Raw genomic sequence first — 22,288 nt, forward strand, 5'->3', positions numbered from 1 at the left:
TTTAACATTGCGGAAATCTATCACTAATACATTTGATCTGCATTTCACAGAATATAACACAAACAACAAGCAGGGCACAAACGCGGATTCCCGCTATCCAATTTGCGTTTCTTACAACTATCACCCGGCACTAGGACCCAGTGCACGTGAACGCTCGTCAAATCGCCGGAAGGTGGAGACCATGAGACATATGAACAATGAAAAGGAACAGAAATTAAATTCTGTAATGAATGAAATAAGAACACGAGACTAACGTAAACAGTAATAAACGTTAAACTGATAAGAATCAAGGTGATGTCCACAAAATCAGTAGAAAACCAGAGATATTGAATTACTAGACATTTTACTCAGAATTTAATTGGATTGAGGTTCTTCAAAACTGGGGTTTGATGGACATTATTTGTTCTATTTTTCCTGTTAATTTTAAGGATAAATGCAAATTCATGGACTTGGAAACTGGGTTATGTCTTTGAAGAACTGAACTGGGTCTTCAGCCCCACAGACGAAAATCCAGGACAGCCTCGCGCAGGCAAGCAGATTGACAAGGGGGCGAGGTTGCTCCGCTACGAATGTTAATACATCTACTGTGGACAGTTGCCACCACTGTGATTTAACGCACGGAATTTGGCACACAAAGATGCTTCTGAAAATTGTAATGAAATGAACAAGTTCACATGATGGCATCTCCTACGAACAACGAAGTGACCCGATTCAAGTAACCGCTAAGAAATAGTACGGAATATTGGACCGCGCACTCGCAACCTGAACTCGGCAGAGCGTGAGTACAAAGACAGACAATCAAGCGAAGAGCACAGAGGATACGCGCAATGGTAGAGCGCTGTATGCATGTCGCAATTCATCTCCTTTGCACTCATAAAGGGTGCAAATGCATAAGGAGAGCATCATTTGGTGCTTTAGAAATATTTAGCTAAAACGAATTCCTCTCATTTCGAAAATTATTAATGCTCTTCTGAGAACTCTGATAATTAGATATATTCTACAACAAGTACATCGAGCCTAATAGGCTACCTGCACATCCTGTACATTTGACAATACTGTTCCATATGAACGCTTTGACCCAGATTAACTGAAGGCATAAGAAATAAGGAGCATTTTGGAGCATTGCCATTGATCACCGGGGAAGTACCAGGTCAGTGAACGAGCAAAGGTGCCCCTAGAGCGGCGAGTGAATGCAGGACCATGGGGGAGAAAGACAGGTCGCCAGCAGGTGAGGAGACCATGGGGGTCGTTCGATTAATCTTTTGCACGTTCGTGTTTTGTATTAAAGTTCCTCGCTCCACGTAACATTTTGAGCTGAGTAAGAACTATAACAAAATATTTTTGTTAAGCAGATAGACTATATCAATCACCAGTTATTTAAATGTTGTTGATTTATGTAGGCTGGCCGCATGACCACAATCACTTATCCTGTGTAAGTTATTAAATGAATACCCCTGCGCATTATTTTCAAATGTATTAGACAATGTCAGACCGTTCAGAAAACTTGAAGAGGCATAAACTGTAAATTCTAACCAATTATGACTTAAACTTGCTTGTGTTGGCGTATTGGCCGTATAAATCCACGAGACGTGTTTTTTTGTTTGTTTTATTTATTTATTTATTTATTTATTGCTAAGCTCAACACTTTAACGTAATAATTAAACCAATACATCTAATGTAGGCTACTTCGATATTGTCACTTTTCTTTCTCTTATGAATTACAAGCTACTTAGTGTAGCCTACAGTTTTAACGTTACAGCGTAAATACTCGAAATTGCCTTTGTTTTCTATGATAAAATAAAGATTTGTCTTTCCTGTTTGGCTTTCATTGGGCTACAATTGCCAAATGATGTTTCTAATGTTAGTATCGCAGTGCCAAATCTGTGCATAACTAGACAACTGGATAGTATCCTGCATGTGTATGAGGATTTGGAAAGATTTGCGAAATAATTGCATGAGTGAATATTGAGTCTGTGTGTGTGTGTGTGTGTGTGTGTGTGCGGGCGCGCGCGTGCGTGCGTTTAAATAGTTTAATTATATGTGATAGGGTAGCTTCAGACGAGACTCCGTGCAATCGTGCAATTGAGCATTGTCCTCCATATTGTGTTAAGGTAGCCAAATATACAAGCAAGCATTTTATGCACAGAGCTTCGTTAAATCTGTGTTAAATCTGAGTTTGTGTCTTTGAGCTGAATGAATCTGGCTGAAGATTTTCTGTGACATAACAGACCTCCCTGTTGTGAATTTATGTTTGCTCCTGAAACTTGGCAAACATTTGAGGAACAGATGCACAGAAGGTCTTCTGTACTATTTCATTGGAATTATTAAATTTTAGATTTCCATACAAAAACTTGTTCTGATTTTCAAATTGCACATTGTGAAAAGGCCTAGTATGAAACAAGCATAATATATTCAACGTCTATCCATAGGTTTAAATTCTTTATTCTGGGTAGAATTTTGGTTGTGTAGCAACAAGGACAATCTGCAGGGTTTACCTGTAGTGACAGACAGATCTTTGGCCATGTGTCCACAAGAGGGCAATGAGTAAACCCTGTGACTGTGTCCCAGCTGTAAGAGCAATTTTCCATTGTGCCAAAGATCATTGTGATTGCTGTCAGCTGTACATGATTGCTCAAATGTAGAGACAGTTTGAATTTAACAAGAGAAAAAACCAGCAAGTCTAGGTTCTGTTTATATGATTATGCTGATGCTTATTCTTGTATGTTATTTACCCATATGATCCTCATTTGGCATTGTTATTATGACAATACTATTCATCTGGGTACTACTACTGCTACTTCTACTACTACTACTACTACTACTACTAATAATAATAATAATAATTATTATTATTATTATAACAACAACAATTATAATAATGTTATTTGTCATACACTTTTTTCCTGAATTGACTTCCATGACTAATATAACAGACAGAAAAACAACTCCGATACAATAAATGAAATGAAAAATGTGGAAAACAGTACTTACAATAAATATAAATTGAAAAAAAAAAAAAACAATTTGTAGAAATTGTCCTTAAGAGCAATATGCTTATTATACATAAAGACTATTTGAATGTAAAGCCTAACAATGGTCTATAAAAGCCATGTTACCTTTAATTACAATCTTTATTTGGTGCCATAAGATGATCTACAAGATGACGATAAACTTCACATCTCTATAATCACAGTGGGGAAATATTAACTTAAAGAGCTACGTCACAGTACACAGGGCCGCATTCTGGAAAAAAGTGAGTGTGAACAGGTGTGTATTAATCAGCACTTGAAGGTGAGAGATTCTGCATTTGTAACAGTTGAAGGTAGTTCTCTCTGAACCAATGGGGGGCATGTGAGGAAAAAGGGAAAGTCTTTGATGTGTCACTGCGTACACAGGACACAATCAGACAGCATGTGATTGCTGTTGCCATCGATCAGTGGCATAATGAGTACTGTAGTCCTGAAAGAGCATAAAGGCAGAACCCATTGATCTCAGGTCCATATTACTAATTTGAAGTGTAATAGGCTCTGTGCCGCCGAGCGAAGAAATAACCACCTTAGTGTGTGTTTTCTCCAGCCAGCACTGGTGCTCGCCAGCATATTGTCTGAGACTGAATATATTTGAGAAAGCCAGACATTATTCCCCTCCTGGTAGTTCAGTGAGTATTGCTTGGCCTTCTCTTATTACACTACATTTGTTTTCCCTCTAAGTGCTCATACACTTCAGACTTCGGGGAAATGATAAGGCGAAGTGGAAACTTACACCGTACAATAAAAGTTCCTATGCACTGCTGTCAGTGTTAATTTATTGATTGTTGATGCATTGTTGCCAAATTAAATACAGCAAAGTAGGCCAATTTTTTAATATGCCAGGTTCAGTATTGACTGTCTCATAACAGTGCTTTATTTATTTATGTATGCATTTGTTTGCTTGTTTGTTTCATTGTTTGTTTTGGCAATTCTGGCTAATATTCTCACAGGAAATTTGGGAATGAAGTGCAGTTCTGAGGTCCTGAAGGCCTAGGTGTGATCTGTAGGTTTTGCAGGCAGACACGGCAAGTGGAATCATCCGTGAAAGTGTTTCATTAAAATGAGACGCTGTAGATTAACAGTGGTTTATTTTTACATTTGGTTGGCTTGCTATGGAGTTACTCATCATTCCTCTCCCATGTCAAATGTTTTCCTGGCGCTCGAGTTGACTTATTTGGCACCAAATCATTCTTGAATGTGGGAAACCGAAGGCATTCTTGTACCCTCTCCCACGCGGCAGTGTAATCCAGGGCTGATCCTGAATACAGACAAGCACCTAATCAAATAAGTACAAGAGTTAGAGGCATGTTTCATGTGCTCCGCACATCAAATTAAACATAATAAGAGAGGGGCCATTAATCATTAACAGCGGGGCAGATCTTCATTGCCGTTTAAAAAGACAGAACAGTACAGGGAGGGGGGAATAGACAGTGAGGAAACAATGATGAGTAGATGAGCTGCATGTAACGTGTAAACGTGGAATGACACATGGGCTACATCTCGCTTCAGCTCTACAACGCAGCCCCCCCCCCCCAAAAAAAAAACAAAAAAAAAATACTTTGTAATGTACAAGAAGGGGATTGAGTTACTTTCTCTGCTGATCATTGTATCATGTCAGTTTCTGCCCTGACTGCAGAGTCTGTAGGCTCAGTTCTGTGCTGCACAGAGGGGCTGCATTGATAGTGCATTGACATGGACGCCGTGTCTGTTCACGCTCTGTGGGCTTCACTCGCTGTATCGATTCCAGGTTTCCGAGAGCTCGTCCTTCAGGAGTAAGAAAATCTCCTGTGGAGATCTGCTGTGAGAGCCAGTTTTGGTCTTGAGGCATGACTTCAGTACCATCAGGAACAAGGAAGTCAGGGTTTTCTTTTTCTCTAAACATAACCATGTTTTCTCTGAACATAAAATGGTGAATGTGGATTAACTGGTGGGCATCTCGGTTTTTGATGCGTGGATTACTGTACTGTGCTGGTGCTATGCTGTACACAGCAGAAATCGGTCACTTGTGGGCTCTGAAAAACAGAGCAGCATGCACAGTTTTACAGAAAGGGATTTTTTTTTACCTCAGGTTGAGAGCCCAGTTTTTTTTCATACAGCTTGTTTCTAGAACATGGAGTGCCTTTGTCAGTGCAGGAAAAAAAACATAACTATGTTATGGCGTGCAGCTGGACCTTTCCCATACAGAAAGTTAAGTGGCCCCAATTCTGTGGAATCATCACTGTTCTTTGTTCTTGCACTTTCAGAAAAAAATCTTGTTTCATACTTGCAATGTAGTTTTTAGAACTGCTGAATTGTGAGTTTTGGATGAGAGATTGGGTCATGAGTAAGTAATACCAAAAAAACCAAACCTCCAGTCCATGGCTACACCTCACCTGGTTTGTTCTTTTTTGTTATTCTTCAAGTACCAGTGCTCCCCACTGCAGTTCAGTATCATTACCTTTGAACGCAAACACTGTTAGTACATTTGGCACATTCGCACTTTGACGGTTTGTGGAAAAGATCAGTGAGTGGTGAGAGGCGATCATGTTGAAAACTCACGTCACGGGATCATAGCAAACAAAAACCACGGCTGGGAAAAGGGCATTTAGTGTAAATGACCTGCTGAGGTTCTGGTCCGAAATACAGCCAGCCCATGAGCGCCCCCTACTGGACAGCCATTTAAAAATAGATTGAGAGTGAGCCCAGAGTTGTGCTGAGCCTCTTGTGGCTGTAGCTCATTTGCACTCAGTCTCCTGTTATTTACACTTGATCACTGGTAGCAAGGGAACCAGGGCTGATGAGAATCAAGTTCCAGTTTAGCATTAGAAAGCAGTGTTGACACTGTGAGTATGGGGTGCAAAAACACATACCAGAATAATGTGTTTTCCATTCTTTACTTTGAGAGCCTGGAGCACAGATAGCATCTCCATTTCCGGTTTGCCAAAGCAAATTTTGAAGTTGGAACACATAAGTAAGGATTGTTATTTCCATAAGTACGAAGAAAAACACTTGGATGCCATGCCTCTAGTACAGTATTGGAAAGCAGTAATAAAGTGCACTGTGGAAATTCAGATCTTCGGTGTTTTCAGATGTTAAGTGGCAGACCTGCAGAAAGGACAGTCTTGGATGCTTTTGTGTGTGAGGAGGGTGGATGTCATGGACAAAGAGAGGTCAGGGCAAAAAGGATGAAATTCTGCCTGGCAGCGGATGGTGCTTGATATTTATGTTTTAGGCAGTAAATATTTCTCTGATCAAGAGGAAGAACATGCCCATTGCCGCATAGTTTAATTTCTGGGTTCGTCAATTTAAGGTGGCACTATATTGATCAATATTTTCCATACTGTCTGAGAGCAATTTCAGTAGCTGTCACATTCTATGATGCACGTTCCAGTTCTACTGATATGAGAAAAATGTAGTACATGCCTAAAGATATCCTTGCGCCTATATGGAAGAGAGCTTTGCTAAAAAAATCTTTTTATTATGATTTTGTAAGCCATAGGAATAGATGCCAAATCGCATGGATGGAGCATTGAGAAAATCTTATAAAGTGGAATTAAGCTCAAATTAATTCCATCCCTTATATTCCTAATCTCATGGGATCCACAGCATGATCCATCCTGCTAAGACCTGTTTCCCCTCTGGGGCGAGTTGCTCTTAAAGTACCCAGTCTGTGCAGTGTGTAGCTACAGCAGTGTCAGCAGCATGGTACTGTAAGTCCTCCATCTATCATCACTTTGTCTGGTAAAATGTCTCACAATGTCTTGAGGTAATTTTACACATCTATTACAGCTAGATGCTGACATACCTGAGGCCAGCTCCCAGAACTCACATGGGATTTTGTACATTGTCTGTTTGCCAGTTCCGTGGCAGTCAAAACATATTCTGTCAGTGTTGTGTCGTTTCTGGTTTCTCACCTTGTTTTCTTTGATTAAATGAAGAAAATTGGAGGAGAGGCTGCTGGTGTTGTTTCTTTGTCTTTGCTTAGTCTTTCCTTAGTCTGGGTTCTGTTAAAAATTAAAGCGAACCTCTTTTATCTTTGAATTTGCTCTTTGCTCCCTTATTTCCTGTAACCTAGCAACCTGGCAGATATGGCCCATTCTTAATTGGTGCACTTGGGCTTATTGGAGGTTGGGTAAGATGGAGGGCAGAGGAGAGGCATGCCCAGTGGTGTAGGTTGAGCAGTCAGCATGGTTAGGATCTTGTGACTGGTGGTTGGGATTGATCTGTGTGTGTGGTGTGTGTGTGTGTGTGTGTGTGTGTGTGTGTAAGAGAGAGAGAGAGAGAGAGAACTTTCTTTGAAATAAATTAGTGCTGAGGGGGGGGGGGGGGGGGGGGGGGGGGCTAAACCGAATGTTCAAAGCATTACATTTCAAATTAACTGTAGGATGTATCCTCCTTGCACAAAAGGCACTTATTAAAGTAATGTTCAAAATGTGCTTTCCCCTTCTGCCAGCCCCTACTGGCAAATAGCCTTAATAATCCTCAGAACAAACAGTGCTGTAGCTTAATTAGTATTACCTTTTATATACCTTTTTTAAATGCTGTCTTATAATTGCAACTTCATTTATGGTTTTCAGCTATAAAAGGTACCTATTAGCCCATTAGAGGATCGATACTGCATGCAGTGTTGACACTGTTTACTAAACATTAAGTCAAGGCAGCATGTCCATGGCCCTGGCAATTCTTTCAGCTAATCATCAGAACTGCAGATTGCTTGAAGATGTTCTTCTGACTATGCATAGGTTTATATTTAAACTGAATCTGCTGGTGGGCTGCTGGGTTGTGCCAGTCTAGTTATAGTGCATGAATGGCCCGGAACAGGAGGGTGATGCATAATTGGCAGCAACGTTGCCCGGGGTTAGGGAGGGCTCAGTCAGCATGGATCTGTATCTCCCTAGCGACCTCCACTGGTCAATCAGGCACCTGCAAGTCCACCTGTTAAGCCGCACTTGAAGTGCCTCATTTCCGTGCAAGCCTGACTTGTGAGCTGTGGTGTGGTAAGTGTTGCTTGGCATCGCATGCTCGGGCATGTGCTTGTCTGCGCTCTGCCAAAATCAGTGGCAGAGATTCCAGCAATGAGCGTTGATATGCACACAGTACAACTGAGCTTTCTGTATTGGGAAAGAAAAAGGGGGAATGAGCATAATAAAAACTTGCAGGTAGGTGTCACTCTCCTTCCTCCTCTGCAGCCTCTGCTAAATTGGCTGTTCCCAACTGGGCGAGTGGCATTGCTTGCTACAGTTACTACCAGCCCTTTTCTTCCCAAACCAGGGCAGTTCACATGGGCTGAGGCAAAGGTCAGAGCCAAGGCTTACATCATTGTGCAGCTCATTAAAATCTGCTCGAGTCTACATGACTGAAATAAAAGCATGTAAACCTCAATCAACAGCAGGGCTCTGGATGAGCAAAAAACGCTACAAATGGTCTTGCTGTAAAAGTCTCAGGAAAAGTGCCAACCAAAAAAAAGCTCTCCAACCTAGCCACATTCTTTGTGTCTTTCTCAGGTTAGTGAATATTCCAATACAGTCTCAGGGGCCCATTAACACCTAGAATTCTGGATGCTTTTTAGGCTAAAGATGGTGTAGCAGAAGCAAAGTCTTATGAGCTGTATAATCTCCTGTTTGTCGAGGCCTGGCTGGGAGGTGGAAGAAGACCTGGGTTAACAAGCAACCCTGGGTGGAGTTTTGAATAAAACTGCAGGTGTCCTACAGAGTGACAGCTCTTTCCTCGGGTATAATGAGATTTTGGATCAGAGCTGTGAGAAAGCTGACCATTAGTCCATTGCAGTACAGTCAGCTACACTTGTAAACCTGATTATCACCCTTTTTCATTGAGAAGGGATTCATCTTACTCCCATAATTCCCTGTGCATGCTATTCGTGCTACTTGTGTCCAGTGATTTTCTTGTGCAAATGTTCACATTTTTGACAAATTTGAAAGCAGACCTCATGGCCAAACCCCTCAAAGCTTTGTGGGAATCTGATATTAATACGATGAGGGATATTACAATTATATAACAGTGAAATGTCACACATAAGGGTACATTCACACAGAGGTAATAAGTTAATTAAAGGGGAAGTCCTCAGATCTTAGCTTTACTCGTTGTGCTAGAGGAAGCCTTCCTCATTGGCTGTTATCAAAGGTTCCAGGCCTGAGTAGTAGTATTACCATGCAGTATGACAGCCTGTTTACCCTTTGATATATGTATCTTCACTCTGTGAACCTACCCAGCGGCTGTTGTTCAGACTGCTGGATCAGCTAGCTTGTCCCTTAAAACATAGAGAAGACAACTGTTGCTGTACTTTTGGGCTTTTAGAGGGGAATCTCCGGTAGTACCACAGAGGATGTTTTGCATATGCAGGGCAGCTTGCTTGGCATGCAGCAGACAGTAAAACAGCACTTACTGTCGGGCTGTTGCAGGAACACATTGCAACAGCCTGTTGGACCATTTCAATCTCAGTTTATACACAAGCCAACCAGACTCGGTGCCCTATATGAATCATATATACGGACAGATGGGAGAGGTCGTTTCATTATTTATAAACACGTTCTCACTGTCATTATTTAGTAGGCCAGTCTTGTTTTACAGTAATTTATCAGAACATGCTGCCAGGAAATCTTTTGAGCAGTTTGTAACATACATTACTTATTGGATTACGTAAAAAAGCAACAAATATAGAATGGAAACAATCCAGATTGGAAGTTCAGAAATATAGTGTCCATCTTCAGATATTGAACTGAACATGAATATAGTATTCATAGTTGGAGTTGATTATACATACTACATGCATGTGCACTGTGGTCTTTTTTTTCATTTCAGGCTGAGAATGTAAATAAGGTGCCCACCATGAGTGCATTATTATTCAGTGCACATGCATTTGTGTCTTGAAAAACCCTATATAAAAAGTATAGAAATTAGCATAATTAGCTACAAGAATAATGTGGGGCAGAAATTCAGCACTATTGCTACTTACCCATTGTATTACTTGCTATTACTTTTTTCCTTATTGTAGGAACCTGCCCATTCACTGAATTTGTTAACATTCATGCATTCTCTTTGTGGAAATATGTTCGAAGCAAACGTGCCAGCTTCCCAGTTCCCCCATGGCCCTTGGTGCAATTATAGCAGATTCAGTACATATAGTATGCTCGTTTCCACAATGTGACTCTACAGCAGTCCTTTGTATCATGCACCATAGGAAGGGTGTGCATTCAATAAGTCAAGGACACTGATCAAACTTGTTAAGCCTCAGAACCTTAGGTACAGTCCCTCTGTTTTTTGTGGCTGTAGCAGTTAAGCAACAGTGGCCTATAGTGCAGTTTAATTGGAATTAAAATCTCCAGTGGCTGCTGCAGAGCTTGTTTGTGTGCTGTTGTTACCCTGCAGGGCTCTGAGGAGATAAAATGCAGATGTCAGTGGTTAAGCTGTATAATGCATAAAGATGTAAAAGATTAAGCATAGCACACTCTGAAATAAACAGAAATGAAAAACAAGTCGATGCTAATGAGTAGTGCAGTGATAGAAAACAACAGTCTAATTATTTAAGTAGTATATTCGGAAGCATCGCTTAGCCATTCAGAAGAGTTTTGGGAGTGTTTTCCCCTCTTAGTCTTTCGTACACTTCGCACGGATTATGAAAATTTTATTTTTCCTTGCTGTAGATTCAAACTTTTACATTTTCATTTTTGTCCTCATGGGAAATCCATCGAAGTGCTCCCATTCCCAGGTTTACTGAGCATGTCTGAGTTGACTGTGAAAGGTCTGCCCTGACCTGGTCTGAACTACATGCAAGAGAGCCTGAATTCCCCCTGGTTTCACAACAGCCATGAACATTGCAGCTGTTCTTAGCACAGCTGCAGCCCTCACGGTTAACGCTCCCGTTGGCCTCAAACCAAGAGCCGCGTCTTGGCCGGATGGGAGTGTCTATTCTTATCAGTCATATTTCACCGAGAGCATAAAATATACAAAAGGCACTTCCCTCTGAATTTAGGCACTGCAGCCGGAAGTAATTTAACACTTTTTTTTTTGTCCTTGACCAATGGGGACGCTTAGAAAGGATGAAAAGAGCTGTACGGAATGAGGACTTGCTTTAGTGCAGTGATACAGCAGCCGCTGGGCACGCCGGGCGGGCTACGTGCTGTCGGGACTGTAAGACATGAAGATAACCTTTCTGAACGAGCAGCGAGAGGAGCACGCTGCGTCCTGAAGAGGGCTGACAGCCACGGGGGAGGGCCCGGAGGCTGCAGCTGCTCTGTCGGGGGCCGCCTCACACACTGGCTCCCTTCATTCAGCTACTGCCGCTGTCCTGCCCGCCTCCCGGAATCCCTCCCCCCTCCCCGCTTCACCTCAGAACGGCCAGTTCCCTGGGACCACAATCATGACATGAATAACAAACAAGACTTTTGTTTAATCCCTCCCGCTTATTCATACACACACACACCCACATACACACACACACACGTCGACACACAGGTTCGTAGTTCACCGATGACACTTTCATTAAAGCCTGCTGAATAATATCCTGTTGTACTGCTTTCCTCTTTAGACGTTTATTGGCCTTACTGCTGAAACCATAAGCCTTGTTAAATCTGTGTTAGTTGAATTTGAGCTGGCTAAAAGGCTAGCCTGCTCTTTGTCGAGTTATGTTTTTGAAGGCTCAAATGCTCTATTTCTGATCCTCCCTCTGCTTCATTTTATGCTGCAAACATTGATTACTTCCCCAAATGACACTTTGCTGTTGGGGACATCTATATATAGTCTGCCAGCGCTTATTTATTAATATCCTCTGCTTTGAGGTGCTGCTTATATCCATCTATAGCTTAGGAAATCGAATGAGATTCACGAAAGGAAATTGCTTTATTCAAAATAATTTTCTGCAAGAGGGATATGTATTTGTTTTCCATTTCCTCAGCAATGTAATGTGATTAAGCCTGACTTTGGTGCATGTCATATTCTGTTGAGAACAGCGCATGGAAGACATAATACAGTGGCATGGTGTCTTTATTATGACAGAGGGATGAAAGGCAGCGGGCAGGGGCTTTGTTTTTCTTCTGGCTTTTTGTGTCCTCATTTCTTTCGATTTCATTTATAAATAAACACCAAAGTCAAACTGAGATGTGAAATAAGCAGTTTATATCCTAGCTGGTCTTGCTGTATGTTTGGCCTCAGCAAAGCAATGCACTAATTTCTTATGCTGTCCATGTCAAACAATACAGTGGTAGAAAGGCAGGTGGTTGGTTGCTGTGTTTGCTAAAACAAAATATTATGGACAATATGCCCCCCACAACATACACACAATCCAAGCCCAGGGGCAAGGAATGCTGGAAATGTACAGTAATTTTGCATTTTGTTACGGGATCTAGCAGCCAAAGAAATGAAGCTCTAATCGCATGTTTTTTCTTCTCTCTCTTTCCCCAGCTGATTGTCAGTGTTGCAGTATTTATCACTATCTGTGCAAGGAAAGCTGAGTAATCTTAATTGAAAGAGAGGGAGAGAGAGAGAGAGAGAGAGAGAGAGAGAGAAAAGAGGACAAAGGACAAAGAAAGGATGCGGAGGGAGAGGGAAGGAGCAGAGCAGGGAAGTTAGTAATGGGACATGCAGTCCCATTTGTTAGCTTTACAGAACACGACAGCAGGAATCCTTCAGCGCAGCACCTGGGACTGTGAATAATTGAGGGTGTGGTAGCCGCCGCCGCGTGACCCCCGCTCTTCTGTGTTCAGTCTGTCCCACTGTTCCAAGGTGAGCCTGTCTCCAGCGGGAGGAGGGGGCTGCGCGGGCGGGTCCCCCACGGGCAAGATGGGCTGCTGCGGGGTGCCCGTGGAGGACATGCAGGCCCTGGCCATCAGCTCGCTCTCCGCCGCCGACATACACAAGCGCTACGAGCACATCCGCGAACTGGGCAAGGGCACGTACGGCAAGGTGGACCTGGTGGCGCACCGCACGCAGGGTGAGTACCGAGGGCAAGGATCTGCGCGGGTGGGGCTCCCCACGCCCGTCTGTCATTCAGAGCGCGGTGATGCGTAATGCCTAATATAACATGGACCCACAGACCGCCGATGTGCTGCCGGTCCTTTCAGCGAACGCGGCAGGCGTAGGGGGAAAGAGCGATTCGATTTCCGCTGTGCTGTGGGAGGTCAGCCCACCCTCGAGTGAGAGGACGGTGGCGGTAACAGGCAGCGGGGCGCGACAGTCCTGCAACGCTCCTCACCCCTCCTCCTCCTCCTCATGTTCGGCGGAATCCGTAGTGACAAGACGGACCCCTGTGATATTTGTTAAGGGAAGGGAGGCGCTGTCAGGGGCTGATGGCAATCCAGGCGATGTCGCGCGGCGTTAGCGCACAGGACCTTTTCTCCCCGAGCCTCCGCGCCGGCGGCTGCGCACCTTATTAGCCGCTCCGAAGCAGCGGCAGATGGCGAACGTGACAGCTGACGAAGGAGGCGACGCTGGCCCGTGTCAGTGGGGATCTTTCTCTCCGCCTCGCAATCCAATAGCGGCGGCGGCGCTGCGAGCGTAATGGCATTTAGGATTTGCTTCGCTTTCATCGCGCCGACAAATAGGATGGCTGTGTGGAATAAGTAGTTTCCCACCAGCTCTCTAATGGCTCCCCTGGCCTTTCAGGTTGTTAAGGTGTTTGCCGGTAACAGTCTCGCCAGAAATGTGGGTCGGTGTTTGCATTGTGGCCGAGCGGCTCTGGTTATCGGCGTTTTGTGTTTGTGTGCCTCAGGTACCAAGCTGGCCCTGAAGTTTGTCAACAAGAACAAGACCAAGCTGAAGAGTTTCCTGCGAGAGTATAGCATAACCAGCGACCTCAGCTGCAGCCCCTTCATCATAAAAGTGCTGGACGTGCTGTTCGAGACGGAAGAGAGTTATGTGTTTGGCCAGGAGTACGCGCCAGCTGGAGACCTGTTTGACATCATCCCCCCACAGGTACAGCTCATCCCCGCAGGTTCATATCACCTGATGTCTGGCTTCTGATAACCCAGGAGGATCCTTTGACAGTACAGCTGCACCCTTTAGTTAATGAGTCTGTTGGGGCTGCCTAGTAGTCTTTTCTCAGGTGTAAGGGATTGTCTTTATGTCACATCATATTGGGAATCCAGGGACTGGAAATGCTAAAGCCAATGTCATTATTAAGCATACACCATAGATCGTTCCAGTGAATATCATCTTACTGAATATCACAACACTCTGAATATAATGCTGATATATTATCTGTTTGTCATTTTTTGTAATCCGTATAATCTGTTTGTCTGTTTTTCAGTCCGAAATGAGTTCTGTCCATACACCCAATTTTGTGTGCATTGCAATAAGGATATTAAAGCAGTCAGTTTGTTTCTGTTTGCTATGAACTTACATGACTACAGAATGATGCAGCAGGCCAGTGTGTTGGAGGAGAGAATGAGATGGCTGAATGTAAATGAGGCCGATGTAATCACGATGCCCCTCCCCTCTGCTCCGCCCCCCCCAGGTTGGCCTGCCGGAGGAGATGGTGAAACGCTGCATCCAGCAGCTGGGCCTGGCTCTGGACTTCATGCACAGCAAGAGCCTGGTGCACCGGGACGTCAAGCCGGAGAACGTGCTGCTGTTCGACCGCGAGTGCCGGCGCATCAAGCTGGCCGACTTCGGCATGACGCGGCGGGTGGGCAGCCGGGTGAAGCGCATCAGCGGCACCATCCCCTACACGGCGCCCGAGGTGTGCCAGGCCAGCCGCTCCGAGGGCTTCCTGGTGGACTGCAGCCTGGACGTGTGGGCCTTCGGGGTGCTCATCTTCTGCATGCTGACCGGCAACTTCCCCTGGGAGGCGGCGCTGCCCTCCGACGCCTTCTACGAGGAGTTCTGGCGGTGGCAGCGTGGGCCCTGCCGGCCCGGCGTCTTCCCCTCGCAGTGGCGGCGCTTCACGGACGACGCGCTGCGCATGTTCCAGCGCCTGCTGGCCGTGGAGCCCGAGAAGCGCTGCTGCGTCAAGGACGTCTTCTACTTCATCAAGTACGAGCTGATGAGTGAGCTGCGCCGCCGGGCCTCCTGCAGGGGCAAGCGGTCCGAGCGGGGCGTGGCCTCCTGCGGCAGCGGCTCCTCCTCTTCCTCCCGCCCCGGCCACAGACACCCCGAGCCCTCCACCCCGCCCGCCTCCTCCTCCTCCTGCCTCCGGCCCGCCCCCCTCAAGAGAACCGTCCTCTCGGACCCTCACTCCTCCCGCTTGGACCCCAGCCTGCACCACTCCCCCGGGCGGCAGGAGAAGGGCAAAGGGCAGGTGGTGATGGCTACAGCAATCGAGATCTGTGTGTGACAGCAGAGAGGGCGGGGTTTAGGGCGGGTTCAGGGGTAGCGGCATCAGGGTCTGCAGTAGGAACCTTCTTACAGCTAGAATTCAAAACGGTGTGCCCTTCAAAGTATCTGTTCAACAGGGAAGGGAACATCATGCTGGCTTGATACATTCTTAGAAGAAAGGGTTCCAAAAGGCTCCTCTGTGTCGGCATAGAGCCCGTGTAGTGCAAGGGCTCTGTTGGGAGCTGTGGAGGGTCGTGTAAAGAACTAAAAAGGGTTCCCCTGTGAAGACAAGCCAAAGAACCCTTTCTTCTGAGAGTGTAGTTCATCCCATTGTTTCTGATGCTAGTTTATCATGATATGAAATGTTCTCTACATGCCTTTGAATCTTCATCCCCAAATAATCTGCGTGTGCTGATTAACCACACTTCCTGCCTACAAGTGGGGACTTCTAGAGGAGAGTTTTAAAGAAACGCACTCTACTCTATAAAGACTTGCACCTTGGGGAGGCCTTTCTTAACTAGGTCATGTAAAGTACTCCACAATGCATGCCACTGTTTGGAAGGCCAGTGATTCCAGGGGTGCTCTGACTTTGACTGATAAAACGGCGTCCATACGATCTCCAAGCCAACCACCAAGTGGACCTTTCAGATGAGGAAAACCTTCACGGAAAGGGATGGTTTTAATGGGGCACGACAACATGAAGCGCAAATGTAGCAGTTTCCTAGGAGACAGCTGTCCGCTGTGTCCTTTGTGCTCTGATACTGTTTTATGTGCACCCAAATAAGGCTCTCCTCTGTTTGATCACGTCAAACCAATCTCAGGACGGCACTCAGGGGCAGACTTCCTGTTCTGGGGTTCTTTGTTCTACCTGTTATCTCATTACTGTCTGAGAAAGGAACTATGACAAAGACCTGTATATGCGCACTCAGTGGTTAGGTACAGTAACTGCTCATTGCTAAATCAGTACTGCAGGCTTGTGCCTCAGAGGTGTTCTACTGTATCTCCCAGTATAGAAAAGCATATGTTTGTATCTTGTTGAGTGACACACTCAGAACAGAATTATCCTTCTGTTTTTCCCCTTGATTTACAGGGGCATCAATTTTGGATAAGGGAATTTAATTATGTTTACTCTGTGCGTGAATGAGTGAGTGTGACCAAAGTCAGTTTTAGTATGCAAAAATGATTTGTAAAGCACAAGCAATTGGAGTAATGAAAAATTCTTTAAGGAGTTGCCTACTCCCTCACCACTTCCTACCCTCAAAACTAAAACTCTATACCCTACCATATGTTTCTTTCTGGGACAGTGAACTTCTGGCCCTAGTCATTTGCTACATTTAAACACAGCCGTTATTACATGCGTTGTCATTTTATGAAAACGAATAGTCAAACCCACTGGAGTTTACATTGCTGTAGCGCTGTTCACTGTAACTGTATGTGTAGCGATCAAAATGAAATGCATTTGTAAATTAGGATAGAAAAGGCACAGTTGGAATCCCATTAAAAACTCATCACAGGCTGTGGAGTATCTGTTAGCAACTCTCACATGGACGGACAGAGTCAGTAGGTCCTCCTTCCTAGAATACAGCAGCTGTGTTGGAGTACCTCTGGAGTAGTATCAAATTTTTAGTGTCTTAGAAGTAGAAGATATGGGTACCTGGGAAGGGTGGGATAAAGGGGAGGGTGGGGTTTTGGGATGATTTCCAGAAAAATGCACTGTATGTAGCAAAAACAAGTACTGGCTATGTATATTAAAACATTACACAAGGAAGGACAAATACATTTGTTAATCATTTGTTTTACTAGAAATAGCAGCCTGCAGAGAACAGTTGTGATGGACAGGAGGTGATAGGAGTCACAAAAAATAAGCAAGTCACCCCATGGGTTTGGGAAAAGCAGCTTGGTTTAATGTTTCCTGTTGTCCTGTCTTCCTGAACATGAGCTCATTCAGCTGCAGCTCAGATCATTATTCCACCTTGTCTGACTCATCATTGATTTTTCTCTCACTTTCCCATCTGTCCTCCCATCATTCATCCCCCCCCCCTCCCCCCCCTCCCCCGTGGCCTGGGACAGCGATCTCACCTCATGTCTGGAAAGCTTTGCCACTGTTCTGAAATGTTCTTTTTTTCCTAGACATCTGAGATTTCTACTTCTGTTTATGGCTTTGCAGAACATAAAAGGGTAGATCACATTCCAGGATTTTTTTTTTGTGTATGTTTTTTCTTTTGGTTGTTCAGATGGTTTTATGTGCAGTGAATGATATTTTAGATATTCACTTTCTGATGACCTCTCTGCTTTATAATGGCAGGTATAGGGGCATTGTATTTCCAGGCTGTACATAGGAACAGAACTATAATATGTTTTCACATTTATACACATAAATATCAGTATATTTATGCTGTGTCGGTAGTTCTTTCCTTGAGCGCATTCAAGCTCCATGTGCAGAAGGAAAGAGTTCCAACCAAAGATTTTAAGCATAATGTCTTGAAAAATAATCAACTCGTATACATACATTACGGGCGCAAATAGTGGAAACACTGCACTTAAAGAAGTTCAGTACTCTCAAACCTGTGCCCTGTCTTCTGTTGTTGCTTCTCAGAGCTATTTTCATCTGTAAAAATATATTTTGGATAGTTATCTTCTTGACCACAAGTGGTAAAATATACAAGCCAAAAAAGGTTTTCTTTGTATCAATATTATCATTTTATTTAGAAAAATACTGTACAAAGAAATAAATGTAAAAGCTGATTATAAAATTTCCAACAGTAAGATAAATAAGACTGCTCAATTATGTAGGCATGAACTAATACATATAGGAAAGGAAATTAATATAACACAAATGCAACTAATTTCTTAATTTTAGTTTTATGTTGATATTAGATTTATTACATATTACATTTATTATGCCAAAAAGAGAGACTGTTCCAAAATGTTGCATTAGTTGTCAAACTCTGTATGTAGTGTTTCCATAATTTGAGCCATTACTTTATATAGAACCTCTGCAGGCATACTGTCAATGCAAGCTGTGGAGTTCCTAGAAGTGTTCCTTGAATTTTCTTGCTTTAGACAACAAAGCCCCAAATGCCCTGTACCTGCCATTTTAAACCTGGTGTGTCATCCAAAACTTCTGTAAATGTCTGAAATGTCCTTCATCACACATAAAACGTGTCTGTGCCAATGAAATATCTAAATAAAAAATTTTTTTTAAAGCCCTTGGAAAGTGAACTATCCCTTCAGGTTCTCATAATCCGCTCGCTGTTCAGTCATGGTGAAATTAGCAGTTGGCTTGGCGGTAATGTTCTTTTTTTTAAAGGGAAAGAAATGGGGCGTTCTGATTGGCAATAATGAAACCAAACCTCCATCGCCCCCACAGTTAATTTATTCCTATTGAACCAGCTTCTTCACAAGTTCGCTATAGTTGCACTGAAGCTTGGTGTCACAAAATTACCTAAATTGAGTTGGATACGGCCTAATGCACCAGCATCTTGTGTTTGGGCTAGCGTATGACAATTGCGCCTTGACTGTTAAAACAGGGCCCACGATGTGAAATATGAAATCTCTTGGAGAATGATCGTGGAGTTTGTTTCCTTTGGCTCTGGTGTGGGCTGAGTGTGTGTCTACGTGCATGTGAGCATGCATGCCATCACTTTTCTTTGAGTTTTTGCCATCCTCACTCATGTTCTGTAGTCACTTCATTGTTTCAGTTTTTAAAAGTGCCAGCTGTCCTCCCAGCCACCTGCTTGTGTTTGCTTGTCCATTCACGCTCCTGCAGGGTTTTAGGAATATGTGCTATTTCTGCCTTAGGCCTTGGTGTTTCCAAATAGTGCAATAATATAGAAGATGACAAGGGATAGATTAACTATTTTGTGGTGACCACCTGTTTACCTCAGTTGTGTCCTGATTGTACCAACTCAGCTTGTTTTTCACCTGTGAATATGTATGTTAATTTACAATATACATATGTAGACCTGTTATATACTAGAAACCTTAAAACTAGAAAAGAAAATTAAGGATGCCTAAGGTTCCATTTTACAAACTGTACTAAAATTTAGTGTTTTTATTTTGATTTTGTTAGTGTGTTGGTTCTCTGTAGCCTTTGAAGCAGACCAGAATTAAAGTTGTGATAGCTAAAGTGCTCATTTGCATGTGTATTATTGTCCCGGCGTTTGGCAGAAGAGGTTGAATGTTCTGAAATGAGTGTTCCTCTAACCACCAAGCCCTCCACTTTTATCAGCGTAAGTAATTAAAAATGCATCACATTTTGAATGTCTTTGCCCCTTAATGTCGTGCAGACTGTTAAAATAGCCTGGCTGCCTGCTGAAAGCCCAATTAACACATCAGTGGATAGTTTTATCTGTTCCTTTAAAAAGAAGAGATGAGAATGAGGGCAATCTGAATGTGACACTAAGAATGAGAATCATTAGTAACTGGGCTCCACCACATTTTAGTTGTATATTTTCACAGCTGAAGAAAGTCATAAGGACGCTAAATTGGAAACTGGAACACAGTGCTCACCTATAGCTCCCGCTACCTTCGAACAATGTGGGTCATTGCCTCTCCTGTGTGATTGCTCATCTCTTGTGGGATTATACTTTGTGACATTGATATGATGAGCACAGACCTTAAAAATGGGGAATTAAGGTTTTTTTTCTACACATAGCTGTATTAAGTAAGCCCATGGCCATTGGATTCCTTTAGTTCTGGGAGGGGCAGGAATGCTGAGCCCATTCCTGCCACAGCTGTTCTACACCGTATGTCGCTCGCTGGACAGAGACAGAGTTCACTGTAGCCTTGAGATATTAATTTTGTTCCATATTCTAACCAAAAGGCATTTTACAGTGGTTCTGTGTAACTCTGTCTCTCTGTTCTAACTGAGACTCACTACTGGACTGTCCACTATTCCTGTTTTTCTGGGGTTAACTTGGTCCCTGTTTTTCAGCTATACAACAGTATAAAACCTTTCACTACAACACATCCCCAGAAGCTCGGAATCTAATCGATTCAATGTATCTTTGTCATATCAGGTCTACCTTTTGGTAATGTACTGAATTTATTATATGAAGCAAGCACACAGTTTAAATTGTCCATGAAAGATCATGCTGAAAGACATGTATCAATGATTTCTACTGTACAATTCCAGAAACAGGTGTTAATTACCTGGGTGTTAAGTGGCCTGTGCATTTTGAGAGTAGGCGTGGGATAATTAGATTTGCAGAAACAGTTTGAGTGAATGTAGAGAATGTTGATGTGCTCTCTCCTCTTTTCGGTATTGGAGCTAGGATCTGGTAACATTAGGCAGGCCTGTTAATTATTTCATCTCCTCAGGGAAAAAGATAGCTGGTATCACACATCTGAATGGGAAGCAGGAAATACAAACAGGTTTCAATGCGATGGCACCACTCAAAGATAGCGCCAGTGGTGGCCAACTGCTGGCGGGCGTTCCACAATTTGTCAGCTATAGAACTGTGAGAACTGTGAATGCTTGTATTTCACATCGCTGAAAAGAATCCTTGCTGCCTCTACTGTCAAATCACAGCTGGGTTCTACTGAGGGATGATTCTATTCCCCTTCACTGATCGTGACCAACTGATATTTGTCTCCTTTCACAGCTACTTTGGTTTTCTTTCCACGAGGACCCACACAGCAGCTGCGGCACTGAATAAATTCTTTGTGGGATCACTCCATTTAGTGGGAACAAACTCTGTTTTTCCTTCCAAGTTTTCTGTGGGGGTCGAATGCTCCCTTTCACCTGGTTTAAGTACAGTACAGATAGTTCAATGTTTTACCTGTATTCTGACCTAAAAGTGCATTTAAGCACATGCGAGCAAAACATAGCAAAGGTTAAATTAGACATGGTTATAACTTATAACTCAGGTAAAAGCTACCACCGATAAATTAACAGAGGTACATAAATAAAATTAAATGGCAATTCTAATATACCTTCAAAGACAAAAGGACAGGAGGATGTTGTGTTCATGTAAATTTGTGAGGCTTTCATGGGCACATGGACATTATTCATCTATACAGCTCGTATTACCATGAGATGTGAACAGCAATACACATGAATGTACGTGTTTGTGCGCAGGTTTGAGAGTGAGCAATAAATTTTAAGTTTCGTGACATTTAAGGCAACCTTTAAACAGCACTCACACTAGAGCTCCTGCCCTTTTAATGAGGAAATCCTCTTGCACTCGAAAGCTGCATGTGCGATCATGCTGGTAGATTGTGCAGTACTACCCGAGCCCACGCTGTTGTCTCGAACACCTCTAATGGTGAGCTTGTGCGGCAAGTGTTCTCAAAGCATTAGCCTTCTTGAATGTTGTACACTATACTTCTAGGTTACAGGGGGAATGAGGCTTTTCAACAAAGAAAATGCCTTCATTTGGTAGTCCACTGAAGCGTTCAATGGCTATTTGCAACCATGGTCTTGTAGATTAAGGACTAAATCAACTGAGCATTTGACCTGTGAAATTATGTGGTTCGTGTGGATCTGTGGTTAACAGATGTATCTGGTCACAGCAGAGAGTGATGTCAGTTCTGTGTCTTTAAGAAGCCCAATTCACTTCTGAAATTCAAACAGGGGCTCAGGCCAGAGAGTGTCTGCCTGCTGCTATCACCATAGCAACTCACTGGGAAGCACTCGGTTTCCAAAATTCCAAAATCACATCCAAAGGCTTGCTCCCAGTCACTCCTTGGAATACTAAGCATGCCTGTGAGTGTGTGCATACTGATAACTTTTATACACTGTATTCATAAAAGCCTGTTGTTTGAGGCATCCAAATTACCCGGAGAGGATTACACAGAAACAGGGTGCGACAGTCTGGTGATGTGCAACCATGCAAAAAGCAAAGAAGTTTCACAGCTCTTCCCCACCTCGCCACACACACCTAACCCCCTCTATTTCCGTTTGCTGTGATCAGGCTGTGGTGCAGGCTGGGGGAAATATGTCCTCAAAGGAAAGCTGGGAACAGCCTTCAGGGAGCGGCGTGTTTCCGCGGCGGCGCAGGACTTTGCCG

The 22,288-nt window shown here is 43.5% G+C and overlaps 1 protein-coding gene across 1 annotated transcript; it reads left to right on the top strand.

Annotated features, from left to right (window-relative positions):
* The first annotated feature begins 170 nt into the window (after positions 1-170).
* Positions 171-19,407, top strand: si:ch211-183d21.3 (serine/threonine-protein kinase SBK1). The gene is given in 6 exon segments (XM_035406449.1): positions 171-1,228; positions 12,728-12,954; positions 13,732-13,934; positions 14,476-15,045; positions 15,047-15,211; positions 15,214-19,407. Coding segments are annotated over 6 exon segments (1,284 nt in total). The 5' UTR covers positions 171-1,190; the 3' UTR covers positions 15,295-19,407.
* The last annotated feature ends 2,881 nt before the right edge of the window (positions 19,408-22,288 follow it).

The sequence above is a fragment of the Anguilla anguilla genome, chromosome 2, assembly GCF_013347855.1.
Source record: "Anguilla anguilla isolate fAngAng1 chromosome 2, fAngAng1.pri, whole genome shotgun sequence".
Lineage (NCBI taxonomy): Eukaryota > Metazoa > Chordata > Actinopteri > Anguilliformes > Anguillidae > Anguilla > Anguilla anguilla.